Consider the following 18,607-nt stretch of genomic DNA (forward strand, 5'->3'; position numbering starts at 1 on the left):
TTACTCAGAGAGTAGTAAGGGCGTGGAATGCCTTGCCTGCAAAAATAGTTGACTCGCCAACTTTAAGGGCATTTAAATGGTCATTGGATAAACATATGGATGATAATGGAATAGTTTAGGTTAGATGGGCTTCAGATTGATTTCACAGGTCGGCGCAACATCGAGGGCCGAAGGGCCTGTACTGCGCTGTAATGTTCTATGTTCTATGTTCTATGATTGTTGAATTCAAATTCCACCATCCGCCCTGGCGGGATTTGACCCCAGGTCCTCCAGACATGGTGAGGAAACATGTCTTCACTCAGAGGGTAGTGATTCTGTGGAATTCTTTACTAGAAGGCTGTGGAGGTCAAATCACTGAACGTATTCAAGAAAGCGACAGATAATAGTTTAGATTTTAAAGGTATCAAAGGGTTTGGGAAGAAAGTGGAAATATGACATTGCGGTTAAGGACCAGTCATGATCATATTGAATGGTGGAGCAGGCTCGAAGGGCCGAATGGCTTTCTTGTGCTCTGAGTTTCTGTTCCTATCCATTCCCAGTGCCTATGAGCAGGTGACAGTTTGACAGGACCTACTGATCACCTGGAAAATTCTTAAATGGTTATTGTCGAGTATTTAAATATTTTCAAAGCCACTAGTGTTCACAGTGGTTACAGAAATCAGGTTTAGCTAATCCTCTCAATGCGGAGTAATCTTGGACTGGAACAGAGAAAATTGTGATCTGTGTAAGCCGCTGAATAGACTGTGATTTCAGATAATGCAACTCCACCCCTGAGCAAGCTGGAGTTATACAGATCATGGGTGTATGGAAACTACATAAGGACTACAGTTTCACTCCTGAGCTGGAGATTGGCAGCATTGTCCACAGCTCTCTAATGACTGAGTCACTCTCAATGGGGCAGGATTTGCTCTCCCTTCCTCCACACCTGCCCCAAAATCCAGCATTATATGAAAGGCAAAATCACCAAGACCTGAAGAGGCTAGTTTACCAAATTCCGCAAACAATCATTTGAAAAATTCTTAGGAAGGTTTTGGTCACATCCTGAAATGATCATGAGCTCCACTCGCTACATTCTCCCAATGTTGTGACTTTCCTCTTGTACATTGCTGGTTTTCATGAATTGACCGATGAATGCTGGTTCAGTTGAATTGTTTTGGACCTCATACGTCATTAGTTAAAGACCACGGGACAATACAAATCAGGCTATTTGATTAATTTCTGCGGTGTACCAAAATAACCTCAGGTGACCTTTCTTTGTTTCCTTTGCCACACTTGACGTGACTCACCATTTCAGAAGCAGTTCAAATTGTTGTTTATGTTTTCGGGGACCCTGCAATGTCATTTCTGCCTTGAAGGCTTTTAAAGAATTGAATCAGATTTTAAAGTCCAGAAGCTGACCATTTGGCTTAACCAGTCCAGCAGCCTCCTCCCATCTCTCCTCATGTAAATCTCTCAGCATTTCCCTTCCATTACTTTCAGTCTCATTTATTTGAAACCTAAGACCTTGAGGGGATTTGCCAGGGTGGATGCTGAAAGATGTTTATTCTCATTGGAGAGACTAAGGCTCGGGGCTGTAGCAGCCATTGAATGCTTTTAAGGCAGTGGTAGATCAATTTTTGTCTAACAAGAGAGTCGAAGGCTATCAGGGATAGGTGAGAACATGGTATTGAGGTTACAATCAGATCAGCTACAGTCTTGGTGAAAGGCCATGAGGGGCCGAATGGCCTACTTTTGCTCCTTGTTCATACTCCCAGCTTCCCAGAAATGCCTCAATGGTTCCCTGTGTTTCACGTTCTCTGGGTAAAGATATTAAGTTCCAGTTGATGATCAATCAAGATTTTGCAGATTTTTTAAATTACTTGTTCACAGGTTATGGATGTTACTTGCTGGTTCGGTATTTATTGCACAAAAACTGAGTGGCTTGCTAAGCCACAGGAGAGGGCAGGTCATTTTAAGAGGAAATCTTCAAGCTTTCCTAACCCTTCTGTCCTTGTCAACCCCCCCCCCTTAGGGTTGGAATCTGCTCCTGGTTCCCTGAGTGGAAAATGAGGGAATGGCGCCAACATTATGGGTGAAAATCGAACGAACTGCGGATGCTGTAAATCAGGAACAAAAATAGAAGTCGTTTCAGAGATAGTAGGAACTGCAGATGCTGCAGAATCTGAGATAACAAGGTGTAGAGTTGAATGAACGCAGCAGGCCAAGCAGCATCAGAGGAGCAGGAAAACTGATGTTTCGGGTCTAGACCGTTCTTCAGAAATTTTCCCACCTACCATCAGTTCTGAAGAAGGTTCCAGACCTGAAACGTCAGCTTTCCTGCTCCTCTGAAACTGCTTGGCCTGCTGTGTTCATCCAGCTCTACACCTCGTTATCACAAAAATAGAAGTTATTGGACAAGAAAGTTTTGGGTCCAGTAACCCTTCCTCAGAACTGACGGTAGCTGGGAAAATGTTGGTTTATATGCAGAAGATTGGGTGAGGGATGGGGTAGGGAATAAACAATAGGTATTACTCACTACTCATTGTTAGCCACTAACAGTCCCCATTAACAGCTATTCACCCGCCTAGCCAGATTGTTATCAAATCTTTTGTCTATCCAACTGCTCTTCTCTCTCTTTGGACTCTGTCCTTTATCCTATCATTTACTCCCTCCCCCATTCCTCACCTTACCTTCTGCATATAAACTGATGACTTCCCAGCTACCATCAGTTCTGAGGAAGGGTCACCAGACCTAAAACATTTACCAAGATTTTTTCTTCATACACATAGCCAGACCTGCTGAACTTTTCCAGCAATGTTTGCTTTTGTTACCAACATCATGGAATTGTCCCCCACGTTGGCCCAGGCTGCTTTAACCCCAGCCCAGCCCTTCTCAGCACTGACAGCCTCAAAAAGGCTGAGTGGCCTTTTCCAGCTGCATTCCCTGGTAGCCTGCTACTGACATCAGGTAATGAGTTAGTTATAGGGATGTTATAATGCAAGGCTTTTGGAAACATCTTTTTAGAAGTATGTTTTAATATCAGTAAAATGCAGAAACAAGGGGAGTCATGTGGGCCGTTTGCTGATTGTAGGCCTGGCTGGTTTCATTGTTAGATGTGAAAGGGGCTCCAGATTGTTTTTCGAGGAAGAAGGTCACAAGATGATCACACTTGTAAAAGAAAGGCAGAAGCACCCCTGCTGATAGTGAATAAACTGTGAGTCTGCCAAGTCCCACAGAGATGCTCAGAATGTTAGGATGCAAATTATGCTTTAAAATGGCCATTTAATTCCAAATTAGAATAGGGCTGGGCTCTAAAATGTAGCCAATCAGCATTTCTACCTGGATATAAAGCCCCTTGGTTCATGTTAAAAAGGTTTAAGAAGGCAGTTCACCATCATCTTCTTAAGGGCAATCAGGAATAGATGTCAAATGCTGGACCAGTGAGCGAGGATCCCATTCCCCTGAATGAATGAAAGGAAAGTGGACATTGAGGTATGACATTGTAAGATCAGATTACCCAAGTGAGGGGGACAAAGTTCCAACTTCAGCCAACTAACAGTCCTCAGAATATTAAACAACTGCGGGTTGCTGTGATCAGAAAGATGTGTTCACATGCAACCGAGTCTTTGGGTGGTTGGTTGGAAAGCCCCTCCATCTGAAAAATCCTGCCCAGACTTCGAAGTCAGGATGGCATGTGGTTTGGAGGGGAACTTCCAGAGGGTGAGGTTCTCATGTACCTACCTACTAGGTGATATGGGTAGGCACTTGGAAGATGCTGTCAGAAGTGAGATTCCAGATCGCCATTCCTTCACTGTTGCTGGGTTAAAATCCTGGAATTCCCTCCCTAAGGGGCATTGTGAGTCAACCCACAGCACATGGACTGCAGTGGTTCAAGAAGGCAGCTCAGCATCACCTTTTCAAGGGGCAAGTAGGGATGGGGCAATAAATGCTGGACCAGTCAGCAGTGCCCACAACCGATGGGTGAATTTTAAAAAAAATCATCTATTTCAATGCCACTTTCCCATACATCCCTCCATCACTAGAGGTCACAAAATTGCTCAATCACCTGTCACAATAATTGAGCCTTTGGGACAGAGAATTTTAAAGGTTCAAAAACGCAACTCTTTATTCTGAAACTCATCTCCATTCCCAACAATTCTACTTCCACCCTACTGAACTCTATAAGAATTTTGTAAGTTTCAATGAGATTGCCGTATGCCCTTTGAAATTGAGGAAATGCAGACCCAAACTAATCCTGCCAATCAGTCTGATGAGCCTTTGGTGCAGTTTCTCTATGGCAATCAGATTCTTCTGTAGGTAAGGGGACCAGAACTGTCCACAAATACTCCACATGAGGTCTCACCAATGTGCTACAATATTCAAGCCAGACAATTTTACTCCTGCACTCAAATCCTCTTGCAATGAAGGCTAATTACATACCATTCCTTCCTAATAACTTGCTACACCTACTTATTAGCTATTAGTGATTTATGAACAAGGACACCCAGGTCCTTTTGGACAGTGACACTTTCCAATCTTTCACCATTTAAGGAATACTCTGCCGGTCTGCTCCCCCTGGCAGAGTGGATAATCTCACAGTTATCCTCATTATATTCCGCTGCCCACTCACTCAAGCTGTCCAGTTCCCCTTAGTCCCCATCCTTGCAGCGTCCTCATTTCATACAGTTCCATTTAGTTCTGTGTCAGCACACACTTGGAAGTATTACATTTTCTTCCTCATTCGAATCATTCAAACAAATTGTTAACAGCTCAGGCCTAAGCCCTGCTCCTTATGGTATTCCACCGGCCACAGCTCACTAACCACAAGTGACCTGTTTATTCATTCTTTGTGTTTTCTATCCATTAGTCAATTATCAATCTTCGTGAGTTTATAACATCCTATCCCATGCGCGCTGGTTTTCCTGGCTAAACTGGGGGGAATCTTTTTGAAAGCCTTCTAAAAATCCAAATACATCACAACCACTAGTTAACCTTTATCTACTCTACAAATAATGTCTTCAAAAATTTTTACCAAGTTTATCAAACATGAATTTCCCTTCATAATTCAGTGTTGACTCTGCCCAAACAGATGATTATTTTCCAAATGTTCAGTTATCATATTCTTTAGGATCGATGCTAGAGGGTCTCTTGTGGCACAGTGGTAGTGTCCCTACTGCTGAGCTAGGAGACCCAGGTTAAAGTCCCACCTGCTCTACAGGTGTCATATAACATCACTGAACATGTTGGTTAGAAAATATCTCTCGTATTTTCGCTACCACTGATGACAAGTTAACTAGTCTGTTGTTAACTTCCTCCTTTCTTTCTTAAATAGTGGGTTCCATTTGCACCTTCCAATCTGTGATTACCATTGCAGAACCTATAGCATCTTGAAGATCTCCTTTGACAATCCAGGGTATAAATCATCAGTTCCCAGGGATTTGTCACTATATTTTTTTCCCTTTTAATGTGTGTGTGTGTGTGTGTGTGTGTGTGAGAATGTGGGTGTTTGTGAGACAGTATATGTATGAGAGTCTGTGTGAGATCGAGATTGTGTATGACAGACTGTGCGTATGAGAGAATGTGTGTACATGTATGAGAGAGTGCATGAGACAGTATGTGTGCACGTGGAGGGATAGAATCCTAGGGATCCATAAACACAGAAAAAGGCCCTTCAACCTATCTCATCCACATCAGTCAAAAGCAACCACCTATCAATGCTAATTCCATTTTCCAGCACTTAGCCAACATCCTTGGCATCACAAGTACACATCTAAATACTTCAAATCCCTACAGTGCAGAAGCAGGCCATTGGGTCTACACCAACCCTCCGAAGAGCATCCCACCCATTACACTGCATTTAGCATGGCAAATCCACCCAGCATATACATCTTTGGACTATGGAAGGAAACCCACGCAGACACAGAGAGAATATGCAAACTCCACACAGACAGACACCCAAGGCTGGGATTGAACCCAGGTCCCCGACGCTGTGAGGCAGTATTGCTGACCACTGAGCCACCATACTTCTTCAGTCTGATGATAGCTTCTGTCTCCCCCATCCTTAAAAGGCAGCAAGTTCCAGACTCCCACCACCCTCTGGATGAAAAAGGTTTTCCTTTGCTTTCTCTAAACCTCCTGCCCCTTACCTTAAATCTATGGCCCTGGTCACTGTTCCCTCCACCCAGAGGTAAAGGTCCTTCCTTCTATCCTATTTTTGACCGTCATAATTTTATAAATCTCAATCATGTCCGTTCAGTCTCTTCTGCTCTAAGGATAACAATCTCCCTCCATAACTGATGATGTATGTAGCACACAGCTCAATGCTTGAGGGACAGAGCTATAACAACATGCAGCATCTACACAGATGTCTGACAGTCACCAGAGAATAATGAATGTTAATTGGTCACTACTGAAAGCCAATGTATCAGGTAGATCCTTACTGGCCTCTTGTGCCACGTTACTTACATGATCTCAGGAGGTTTGCTGATCGGAGGCCGAGGGGGCAGATTGGGTGCTGAGGGACCGGGCATAGGTGGTGGCTTATTGGCGAGACGATTAGAAACTGCAAAACACAAAATGGTGAAAAATGAATGATATTGTTCGAAATAGTAAGTAAGCAATAAATCAAACATCAAGGCACTTCAGGAGACCAAAAACCTGACAGCAAGATGGTGAGGAACAAACCCAAGAGATCTCAGGTCACCAAATAGGATGGAAGGAGAGGCTGAACTGCCTACATTTGCATTTACATGTTCTAGTCTTATTGGTCTTTTGGAAATTGGGTTGCTATATCTAGAATTTTAAGGATAAACAGATGCTTTGCTTTTGTTTTTGTCTAAAGGGCCTACACAATCTACAGACACTCATCTGAATAGTTCCTCAAAAACTGATCTGGATATGAAAGAAACTGGACTGATTACACTGTGAGGTTTACAGACACATGATGTGTATCAAATGTTTTACAGAATTTCACTATGTCTCTATATCTTGGCTCATGTAAAATACCATGTTTGTCAATGCCTGAGTTTCTGTATGTCCTGCCATAGGAACTTCATGGGCTACTCATGATAATCTGCTTACAATTTCTGGGTAGTACTATTGTTTGATGAACAGCTGCACATTTGTTGTCTGCAAGTCTCTGAGGATGTCTCCACTTCTTTATCAGAACTCTGTTTTGAATATCATTAACCCTCGGGAATTTGTCAGATTGAGCTGTCTGTGCTAAGTCACTCTGCATCTGCTTCCCAAGCCTCAATTAACAAAGACATGCCAAAGAGTCCCTTTGAATCCTTTTCTTTAAATAAAATGCTTTTTAAAAATTCATTCACAAAATGAGGGTGTTGCTAGCTGGGCCAGCACGTATTGTCCATCCCTTATTGGCCAGAGGGGAGTTAAGAGTCTGGAATTGAAAAGGTAGTCTATTAATTGGTGTTTAAAAACTTGATTGGTTCACCAATGTCCTTCAAATCATAGAATCCCTACAGTGCAGAAAGAGGCTATTCACCCCATCGAGTCTGTACCAACCTTCTGAACAGCATCCCTCCCACTGCCGTGGGTTTGGAGTCACAGGTAGGTCAGACCAGGTAAGGAAAGCAGTTTCCTTCCCTAAAGGACATTAATGAACCAGATGGGTTTTTCTCTGATAATTGACAATGAATTCATGGTCATCATTAGACTCTTAATTTCTAGACTTTTTGTTAAAAAAACACTGTCTGCTGTGGTGGGATTTGAACCAAGGTCCCCAGAACCTTATCTGGGTTGCTGCATTAATAGGCTAGTGATGATGCCACTGGACCATCAAGCTCCCCTAGCCACCCTACTGTCTACTTGTGGTGTTACTGTGACCAAGAAGCTCATGGGTGACATGAAGATTGGTTGGGTAATGAAGGACATACACTCTAAGCTGCATGGTTGCTGGGAAATGTTGTGCACCCCACTCACCATGCCGACTCATTGCTCCCACCTCTGGGACCTGCTGCCCTATGGACCCTGGAGGTCCCCACACTGGCAGGAAACATTTGAGGCAATGTTGGTGGTACATAGTGAGGAGAGTAGCTGTAAACTGCAGAATGGTCAGCTGGGCAGAGCAGTGGCAAATGGAATTCTATCCAGAAAAAGTGTGAGTACACTTGCAGAGGGCTAACAGGGGATGGGATTACACAATGAATGGTAGCATAGTAGAAAGGCTGAAATTGAGAGGCACCTTGCTGTACACATTCACATTTCTCTGAAGGTAGCAGAGAGTAGGTAGATAAAGTGGCTAGAAGGCATATGAATGGTCTAGTGGTATTATTGCTGGATTGCTAATCCAGTGACCTGGATAATGTTCTGGCGACCCAGGTTTGAATCCTGCCATGGCAGATGGTGGAATTTGAATTCAATAAAAATATCTGGAATTAAGAATCTAATGATGACCGTGAATCCATTGTCGATTGTCGGGAAAAACCCATCCAGATCATTAATGTCCTTTAGGGAAGGAAACTGCCATCCTTACCTGGTCTGGCCTACATGTGACTCCAGGCCCACAACAATGTGGTTGACTCTAAACTGCCCTCTGGGCAATTAGGGACGGGCAATAAATGCTGCCTGGTCAGCGAGGCCCTCATCCCGTGAATGAATAAAGGGAAAAAAAAACTTGCAGTAGAGAGAGGGCAGAGGAGATTCTCCAGGGTGTTAACTTGGCTGGAGGATGTGAGCTATGAGGAAAGATTGGAAAGGCTGGGTCAACACAGATTGCTGGAGAAACTCGGCAGTTCTGGCACCATCTGTGTAGAGTGAAACTGAGTTAACACTTTGGTCTGATTTCCAGCATCTGCCATATTTTGCTTTTAATGGATAAGTTGGGCTTGTTTTCCTTGAAGAAGTGAAGATTGAAGGGGTCTTGATGGAGATGGATATTATTACAGCAAGCATAGATAAGGTGAATGGTACACTATTTCCATCAGTACAGGGGTCAATAACCAGGAGGCAGAGATTGAAGGTAAGGGCTAGGACAGTAAATGGAGAATTAAGAGAAAATGTTTTCACTGAGAGGGTGATGAGCTTCTGGAACTCATTGCCTAAACGGATGGTTGATCAGAAACTCTTGTAACATTGAAGATTTCACTTGACTTGTCATAGCCTCCAGGGCTATGCACCAAGAGCTGGAAGATAGGATTAATGTAATCAGATCTTTGTTGGCTGGCATGGATATGATGGGCCAAATGGCCTTCTTCTGTGCTGTAGACTTGTTTTAATCTATGTGAATTCCATAGATTGACAACTCCCCATGTTAATCCTAAACATTCAGCCCTGTATCCTGAGTCAATGGCCCTGTGAGTTAGATTTCCTGAAACAGCCTCTCAGCATTTACTGTGTCACGCCCCTTCAGAAACATGTGTATTCAATGAGATCACCTCTTCGTCTACTAGACAGCAGAGAATAGAGCCCCAATTTACTCATTACCCACTTATTCCAGGGCCCAGTCAAGGTGACCTGCATTGTATCAGCTCCTATTTAACTATTTTCTTGAAAATATTAAGATGGAGTTTTTCAGATATTTAAAAATTCATTCATGAGATGTGGGCATTGCTAGCAAGGATAGCATTTATTGCCCAAAAGCCAACCATATTGCTATGATCTCCAACATAGACCACATAAGGTCAGGGCAACAGCTTCCTTTTATAACGATGTGCAGGTTAAATGGATTGGCCATGCTAAGTTGCCTCATAATGTCCAGGAATCTTCAGGCTAGATGGGTGAGCCATGGCAAATATTGGGTTTCGAGGATACGGTATGGGTGGGATGCTCTACAGAGGATCAGTGCAGACTCTATGGACTGAATGGCCTCTTTCTGCCCTGTACAGATTCTATGATTTAAAGGCCATTAGTGAACTAATTAGGTTTGTAAACAACAATCAATAGACTAGCTTTTCAATTCCAGACCTTTACTAGGTTCAAGTTCCACCATTTGCCACAGTGGAATTTGAACTCACACCCACAGAACATTACTCTAGGGTTGTGGCCTCCATGACAGCAGTGGCCTCCCCATTAAAAGGCTTGCAAAGAGTTGTTTTCTGAAATAAAAGGTCATGGACTTGGGATAATAGTGTGGATAGAGGACTGGCTGAAGGACAGGAAACAGAGAATGAGGATAAATGGGGCAGTTGTAAGTTGGCAGGCTGTAATCTGTGAGGCACCACAATGCCTCAATTATTTACAATCTATTTTATTTAATAAGTCAAAGAGGCTGCGAGCAGCGCAACACTGTTTGGTCATGATACAAAGGCAGGATAGAGAGTAAGCTATGAGGATGGAAAGGACAGAAGCTTATCAGCACCATGGAGGTGGGAGGTTGGGGAATTACTGAAAATTGCATGTTGAGTCATCTATCTGACATGATCCCACCTCTAAGTGGGCTGGGTAGATGAACCCTTACACCCACTCTGCTCCACAAATACGAGACTTGGATTGCATATCAGTGCCAGCTACTTTTATCTGAGCTACACTTGGAACCTACTGAAGATAAGATGGCAGGACAAGATGGCAGACACAGGGGTGCTTGGCTGAGCTGGCCTGCCAAACACCCACACCATACTGAGACAGTCACAACTGAGCTGGCCTGCTCAAAGTAGTCAGAATGCCAGAGAATCTTTGCACAGATCCTGAGTCTCAGCTACATTGCATGGTGGGCAAAGGAACTGCAATAAGGACACTTTGAAGGTTTCACTTGGGAATTTGATACTGACTTCATGTCCTGGTGATTCAATGAAGAGTGTAGGAGTGCATGCCAGAAGCAGCACAATGCAGTGAGGTGTCAACCTGGTGAAGCTACCAAACAGGACTACTTGCTCAAAATGAGAAACAAGTGTTAGACAGCACTTAGCAATCCCACAACCAACAATCAGATCTAAGCTCTGCAGCCCTGCAGCATCAGAATGTGAACGGTGGTGGATAATTGAGCAACAATTAAACAACTCACTGGAGGAAGAGGCTCCACAAATTTCCCCATCCTCAATGCACATCAGTGCAAAAATCAAAGCTGAAGCTTTCGTACCTTTACAGATGTAAATTTGTAATAAGAATGGACCACAAACCTCTGCTAGGTTTACTTAAAGAGGACAAGGCAGTGCTGCCCATAGCTTCAGGGTGAATTCAGCGGTGGGCTCTAACATATGAAAGCTGCAAATGAAGGGTAGCAAAATGTGCCAGGATCCTTGGATGTCTTTCAGACTGTTCCACAGAACCCATGGGTTCTCCATCTCCATCAAATGTTGGAATCTGAGATGGACACGGTGGATGTTGCTATCTCGATTCCTTTGCCACCTGAAGAAGACAATGAACTTCTTCCGAGATGCTCTGGGTGCAAGAGGTGAGCTCCTGTGTGTTACAATCCACTCGGATCAAAGGCAGAGTTGGAGGAACCTGACCCAGTGCTAAAACACCCCAGGAGGGGCTACAAAAGACAGAACAGGCCTATGTCCTCAGACTTAGAGGGAGAGGGATGTAATGATTGTAACAAGGTCAGCCTGGTAGACTTCACAGAATATGAGTTCCCTGATGGGGGCTGTTAATCTGGTTCAATCAGGGAGCCCTGGCTGACAGATATAAATAGAAGTGTCAGAGTTCTATTCACTCTGAGAGCTGGCTCTGAAGAAGCTGAATCAGTGTCAAAGACTTCCCTTGTGTAAATTAAGAATGACTTGGTGACAGGATGCAGGCCTCTTTTGAGTTATTTCAATCATTGCCTGATATTTGTGTAGTGTGACTATTACTTGCCAATTGTCAACCCAAGTCTGGATATTGCGCAGACATTATTGCACTTGAACATGGACTGCTTCATTATCTGAGGAGCTGTGAGTGGTGCTGAATATTCTGCAAGCATCATTTATAATCCCCACTTCTGATCTTATGATGGAGGGAATGTTGTGTAAAGACATATGCTGGGGTGTACTGCAGCCAAATGCTGAGTAAGAATGGCTCAATTTGTTGGGGAGCTGGTGGTATAGTGTCACTGGGCTAATTATGCCCAAAATCCCAGGCTAACCCTCTGAGGATTAGCAGAAAGTGAAATTAGAATTCAATAAAAATGAGGAATACAAAGTTAGTTTAACAATGTCTATGTAAGCATTGTAGATTATCATAAAAACCGATCTGGATCACTAGTTCTTCCTAAAGAAAGATATCTGCCGTCCTTACTTGGTCTGGCCTACATGTGACTCCAAACCCACAGCAAGGTGGTGGACCCTTAACTGCCCTCTGAAATAATTGAGCAAGCCACTCAATACAAAGGTAATTAAGGATGTTGCCATAATATTGCCTGTCGAAATCTGGACTTACCAGCAATGTCTAGATCCCATGAACAAATAAGAAAGAAACACAGGGTTTAAATATTGATTTAAAGAAGGAGTGAGAGGTGGAGTTGTGCTTGGAGAGTATTTCAGAGCTGAGGATTCTGATAACTTGAGGTAGGACTGCCAATAGCAAGATGAAGGAGGTGGGGAATGTGTATCATTGTCTCTCTAGACAATACCGTAGAACATATACACCTAATGGACTACAGATGTTCAAGAAAGGACAAAACTTCAGCTTAAATTTCAGTTTTAATTGTATAGGAGCTTGGTGAGGTCAAACTTAGAGTACTGCGTACAGTTTTGGCCTCCTTATCTCAAGGAATATTATTGCCATAGAAAGAATGCAATGAAGGTTCCCCAGACTTGTTCCTGGGGTGGTGGGACTGTTCTATGATGAGAGATTGGGAAAACTGGGACTTTGTATTCATGAGAGTTTTGAGGAATAGGAGGGGATCACATTAAAAACTGCAAAATTCTTAAAGGGATAGACAGGGTAGATGAAGGTAAGATGTTTCCCCTGGTTGGGAATCCAGAACAAGGGACCACTCTTTAAAAATAAAGGAGGTGTTTATTAAGACTGTGATGAGGAGAAATTCTTGAACTCAGAGGGTTGTGAATCTTTGAAATTCTCAGAGGGCTGTGGAAGCTCAGTTTTTGAGAATATTTAAAGTAGAGATTGAAAGATTTCTGATTATCAATGGTGTAATGGGGATAATGTGGGTTAAAGGCTATGAAGTGTTTAATCAGGCATGATTGTATTAAATGGTGGGGCTGAATGGCCTACTCCTCTTCCTATGTTCAATGCTCCCACTGATGGGCAATAAATGCTGGCATAGCTAGCAAGATCCCATAAAAAGAAATTTTAAAAAGATGGGTCAAAACTTACTTGAGAATTGGTTCAGATTAAAAATTTGAAATCAAAGAAATAATAAGTTAGCATAAAGAGAAGGAAAGATGTGGAAGCTTTGGAGAGGTTGCTATCAGGATGCTGCCTGGATTACAAGGTGTGAGCTATAAGGAGAGGCTAGAAATTCTCAGAGATAGTAGGAACTGCCGATGCTGGAATCTGAGATAACACAGTGTGGAGCTGGATGAACACAGCAGGCCAAGCAGCATCAGAGGAGCAGGAAAGCTGACGTTTCGGGTCGGGACCCTTCTTCAGAAAATACTCAGGTTGTTTTCTCCAGCAACACAGGCTGAGGGGAGACTTGATAGAAGTCCACAAAATTGTGAGATGTGTAGATAGGGTTTACAGTCAAAATCCTTGTCCCAGGGTTGAAATGTCTAATATTAGGGGACATGCATTTAAGGTGACAGGGAGAAAGTTCAAAGGAGGTGTGAGGGTCAAGTTTTTTACACAGAGAGTGGTAGAGTGTGAAACGCATTGCCAAGGGTAGTGGTGGAGGCAGATACAATAGGGGTGGTTAAGGGTCTTTTAGATAAGCACATGAATGTGCAAAGAATGGAGGGATATGGACCAAGGGCAGGCAGAAGGGAGTAGTTTAATTTTGGCTTCATGTTCAGCGCAACATCATGGGCCGAAGGGCCCGTTCCTGTGCCGCATAGTTCTATGTTCTAATGTCGGAGGAAGAAAGAAAAAAACTTTTGCCTTAAAAACATGGAATCACAGAAATGTAATGCCCTCTCGAGTGTAAAAGATCTCCTGGTATTACCTCAAAGAAGACTGGGGTAGTTGTCCCCAGCATCTCTCAATCATCATCACAAAGACAGATGATCTGGTCTTGATCACATCACAGTTTGTGGGAGCTTGCTGTGCATATATTGAAGAATTCTGTCTGTACTAAATGAGCTGTGTCAGGACGTTTACTTCCTCCCAGTTTATTCTGAGCACCACAGTAATTAAAAAAAAGAGGAAGCCTGAAGGAGAAGCGAAGAAAAGCAGAACTAAATGGGGCAATGGATTCCGATCACTAGTGAAATGGGTTTCTGTCCTTGATTCAATTTCTAAGTGGAATCAGCTTTTCAGATGTGACCACAACTTCTTAAAAAAAACTAAAATAAAAACATAAATGCTGGAGAAACTCAGCATGTGTGGCAGCATCTGCAGAGAGAGGAGCAGAGTTAATGGTTCAGACCTTTTGGCAGAATGGGCACAAGTTAGAGCATTGAAGCATGGACAGGGAGGTGGAGATGGATGGGAGGGTTGAACAGCCATGTGGAAATCTGAGAGATTACATGTCAAAAGGTGTTCTAGATTTTAAGATTTAATCACTCCCCTCAGCCAATCAGAATCTGGCTAAAATATGCACACTGTCACATTGTTTATCACGGTAGCCACTTTGTGCGGTACTGACTGGATCACATTCAATACTGAAAGACAGAGATTTGATACAATGGTCCTACAGCTGAGGATAAAAGCAAAAGCATTGCACTGGAATTTAGGAGACATTCGGAAATTTGTAACTTCTGGTTCTCAATGGTGAAAAAAATTACACGTTGAACTCAAAGTGCTGGAGGGTCTTGCTGCTGTCTCCCGGTGTCTGGTAGAACATGGAACATAGATCAGTACAGCATGGTACAGGCCCTTCAGCCCACGATGTTGTGCTGAAATTTTACCCTAAACCTAAAGTCTATCCAACCTCCATCCCTAAATTTGTTTCTTTTGTTTGGTAGATTTGTTTCTCTTCATTCTTGTAAGGACCGTGGACATTATAGGGAAACATAGAGTACAGGAGCAGGAGTAGGCCATTCAGCCCTTTAGGCCTGTTCCATCATCCAATATGATCCTGGCTGATCATCCCACTCAGTCCCCGTTCCTGCTTTCTCCCCAATAGCCTTTAATCCCCTTAGTGTTAAGAGTCATTGGCAAGGCAGCATTGTTACCCATCTCTAGTTTCCCTTGAACTGATTAGCTCTCCAGGCCAGTTCAGACTGTAGTTTAAGAGTCAATTGATATGGGTCTGGAGGCCAGAACGGGTAAAGGCAGCAGATTTCCAACTCTAAAAGGCATTAGTGGGAGGTGATGGCCTAGTGGTATCATCATTAGATTATTAATCAGGAGACCCCAGGTAATGTTCTGGGGATATTGACTTGAATCCCACCATAGCAGATAGTGGAAATTGAGTTCAATAAAAGTCTGAAAATAAAAGTTAATTATAACCATGAAGCAATTGTCATAACAACCCATCTAGTTCACTAATGCCCTTACCTGGTCTGGCCTACATGTGACTCCAGACCCACAGCAATGTGGATGACTCTTAACTGCCCTCTGGGCAATTAGGAATGGACAATAAATGCTGCCTAGCCAGCAATGTCCACAACCCGTGAATGACTAAAACAAATGGGTTTTTATGGCAATCATGACTGGTCACATGGTTGCCAATGAGATATGCCATTAGATGTGTTGATGGGGGACAGTGCAGAGGGAGCTTTACTCTGTATCTAACCCTGTGCTGTCCCTGTCCTGAGAGTGTTTGATTGGGACAATGTAGAGAGAGTTTTACTCTGTACTTAACCCTGTGCTGTCCCTGTCCTGGGAGTGTTTGATGGGAGACAGTGAAGAGGGTTCTTGACTTTGTAATTAACTCCATGCTGTCCCTGTCCTGAGAGTGCTTGATGGGGACAATGTAGAGAGATCTTTGTCCTGTGCTTCCATAGTCCCTCCCGCAATCTAAGTAATGAGACGGCTCATTTGTATGTTTTGATCGGAATGAGGGGGAAATGTGATTAAGTGAAGCTGCTGCAATATGTGCAATGTTTCTGGGGAGAGGAAGCTGAACATCCAGGCAGAGAAAAAGCTGAGACTGTTTCCTGTGAGGGAAATCTGCTTCCTGTATTGGGACACTGGTTCAGGAGCTCTGTTACCACACTCCACCTTTGCGTGATGACAGAGCAATGCAGCTCTGTGGTTAAAATTGCCTCCCCCTCCTTTGTCAGATTCAATTTGCATCACCAGGAGCGGGGAGTCAGCCTACTGGAACCCAGTCTGAAAACCGCACAGCCATTTCCCTGCACACTTTCCGCTTTCCTCCTCATTGACCTGCTCAAGTCACTCAACTCTCAGTCCGTCTCGATCAGTTCAGAACTTCAGCCCTCCGTGACCAATACTAGCTCCTTGAAGGAGCAAACAATGCGCCCAGTGCCCTTGTCCTCTTGCATCATAGCCCCACAAATTTCTTCCCATCTTACTGGGGAGCCCTCTTGCTTCAGAGTGAGAAGGTCATGGATCAGTTCCCACTCAAGCAATCAAGCACACTAACGCAGACAGACTTCCAAGGCAGTACTGAAGGATGACTGAGTTTACAAATGTGTTGTTTTTTGAATGATTGGTTTGAGATCACTTCTGTCCTTCGAGGTGGGCTTAAAATATTCCACGGACACCATTTAGAACAAGAACAAGGCAGTTCTCAATAGTTTCCTGGCCAATATTTATCCGTCAATCAACATTACTGCAAACAGATGATTTGGTCATTATTGCTTGCTGTTTGTACTGTGTACAAATTGGCTGTCATGGTTCCTACATTTCAAAACACATAATTGGCTGTAAAGTCAAAAGTCACACAACACCAGGTTATAGTCCAACAGGTTTATTTGAAATTAGAAGTTTTTGGAGCACTGCTCCTTCATCGGGTGCAGCTCTGGAAGCTTGTGATTTCAAATCAACCTGTTGGACTATAACCTGGTGTTGTGTGATTTTTGACCTTGTCCAGCCCAGTCCACCACCGGCATCTCCACATCTCGGCTGTAAAGTGTTATGGGATATCTTACGAATTGATTTTTTTTTAGTTTGACCCTCTATTTTTGGCACCTCCTTTGAGATTCATTTTTAAACCTCTTTGACAATCTTGTGTGGTCAAAGTTAGCCTTTGTTTGCTGACACTGCTGTAAAGCTCATGGGGGCTTTTGTGAACGTGAGAAGCTGCTATAATTGCAAAACGTCATTACAAAATAAGCAGATTTGCACTCACCAGTGCTTTCAATCTGTGCCTTTTGGTTTGGAGTTAGTTAAAAAAACATAACAAAGTAATTAAATTAAACCTAACTTCCTGTGGAAACTTAGTGGGAGGTTTGGGGTTTTGAACAGGACTAAATAAAAGCTTTCGCCCCCAACAAAAAAAGCCCCAAAAATCATTCAAATAAAAGTAAAATACTATGGATGCTGCAAATCAGAAACAAACACTGTGAGCACTGGAGAAACTCAGCAGGTCTGGCAGCACCTATGTGAGAGAGAAACAGAGTTAATGTTTGGAGTCTGGTCTGACTCTAAGAGATATTGTCAGACCTGCTGAGTTCTCCTTAAGGCAGAGAATCAGAGAGAAATATTCAATAAAGCTGTTACAAATTTCAACTGGGATGTGCTACCTGAAAGAGGTGGTGAAGTTAACTGCCACAGTAACAATCAAAAAGGATTTGTATAGTCACTTGGTCTCACAGGAAACCATTATTGCTGGAAGAAAGAGACATGCTGCAGCAGCTTATCAACCTGCACTCATCAGGACAGAAGTGAGAATATAGTGTTTCACTGGGAACAACAATTTATATGAGAAGCATGAGAAGATGGAGCTGATTGGCTGGCAAGTCGACTCTGATTGCTCAGGGTGTTGCCATGGAAAATGCATCAGCGAACAATGACCCCAGCTTCTGTTTAACTGAAAGGCACAATGTCTGGACAAATTCCTTATTAAAGCAAACGATCAGGCCCTGCCCATTAATCTGAACAGTTTTGGCCCATTATCTAAAGAAAGATAGAGTGCCATTGGAGGCAGTCCAGAGAAAGGTCACTCAGCTGACCCCAGGTATGGAGGGACTGTATTATGAGGAGATGTTGAATAGGTTGGGCCTGTACTCATTGGCGTTTAGAAGAATGAGAGGCGACCTTATTGAAACAGACCAGATTCTTTGCCAGGGGAGATGTGGAGGGGTTGTTACCCCTTGTGGGAGAGTCCAGGACCAGAGGGCATCATCTCACACTTTTAAGACAGTGATGAGGAGAAATTTCTTCTCCCAGAGGGTATTGAATCTGTGGAATTCTTCACTGCAGAGGCTGTCAAGGCTGGGTCCTTCAGTGTAGTCAAGGCTGAGACAGACAGACTTTTAATTGATAAGGGAATTGAGGATTCTGGGGAAAAGGCAGGAAAGTGGAGTTGAGGATTATCAGATCATCCATGATCTCATTGAATGGCAGAACAGACTCGATGGGCTGAATGGCCTATTTGTGGTCTTATGGTCCTACTTCATAGAACATAGAACATAGAACATAACAGCGCAGTACAGGCCCTTCGGCCCCCAATGTTGCGCCGACCTGTGAAACCAATCTGAAGCCCATCTAACCTAAA

General features: G+C 43.3%; 1 protein-coding gene across 1 annotated transcript in view; it reads right to left on the reverse strand.

Annotated features, from left to right (window-relative positions):
- Positions 1–18,607, reverse strand: part of LOC109917951 (FYN-binding protein 1) — a 177,154-nt gene that overhangs the window by 71,333 nt on the left and 87,214 nt on the right. The window contains exon 3 of the mRNA XM_048594188.1: positions 6,445–6,541. Coding sequence (XP_048450145.1) covers positions 6,445–6,541 — 97 coding nt within the window. The remainder of the gene's footprint in view (positions 1–6,444; positions 6,542–18,607) is intronic.

The sequence above is a fragment of the Rhincodon typus genome, chromosome 3 (genome assembly GCF_021869965.1).
Source record: "Rhincodon typus isolate 14 chromosome 3, sRhiTyp1.1, whole genome shotgun sequence".
Classification (NCBI taxonomy): Eukaryota; Metazoa; Chordata; class Chondrichthyes; order Orectolobiformes; family Rhincodontidae; genus Rhincodon; species Rhincodon typus.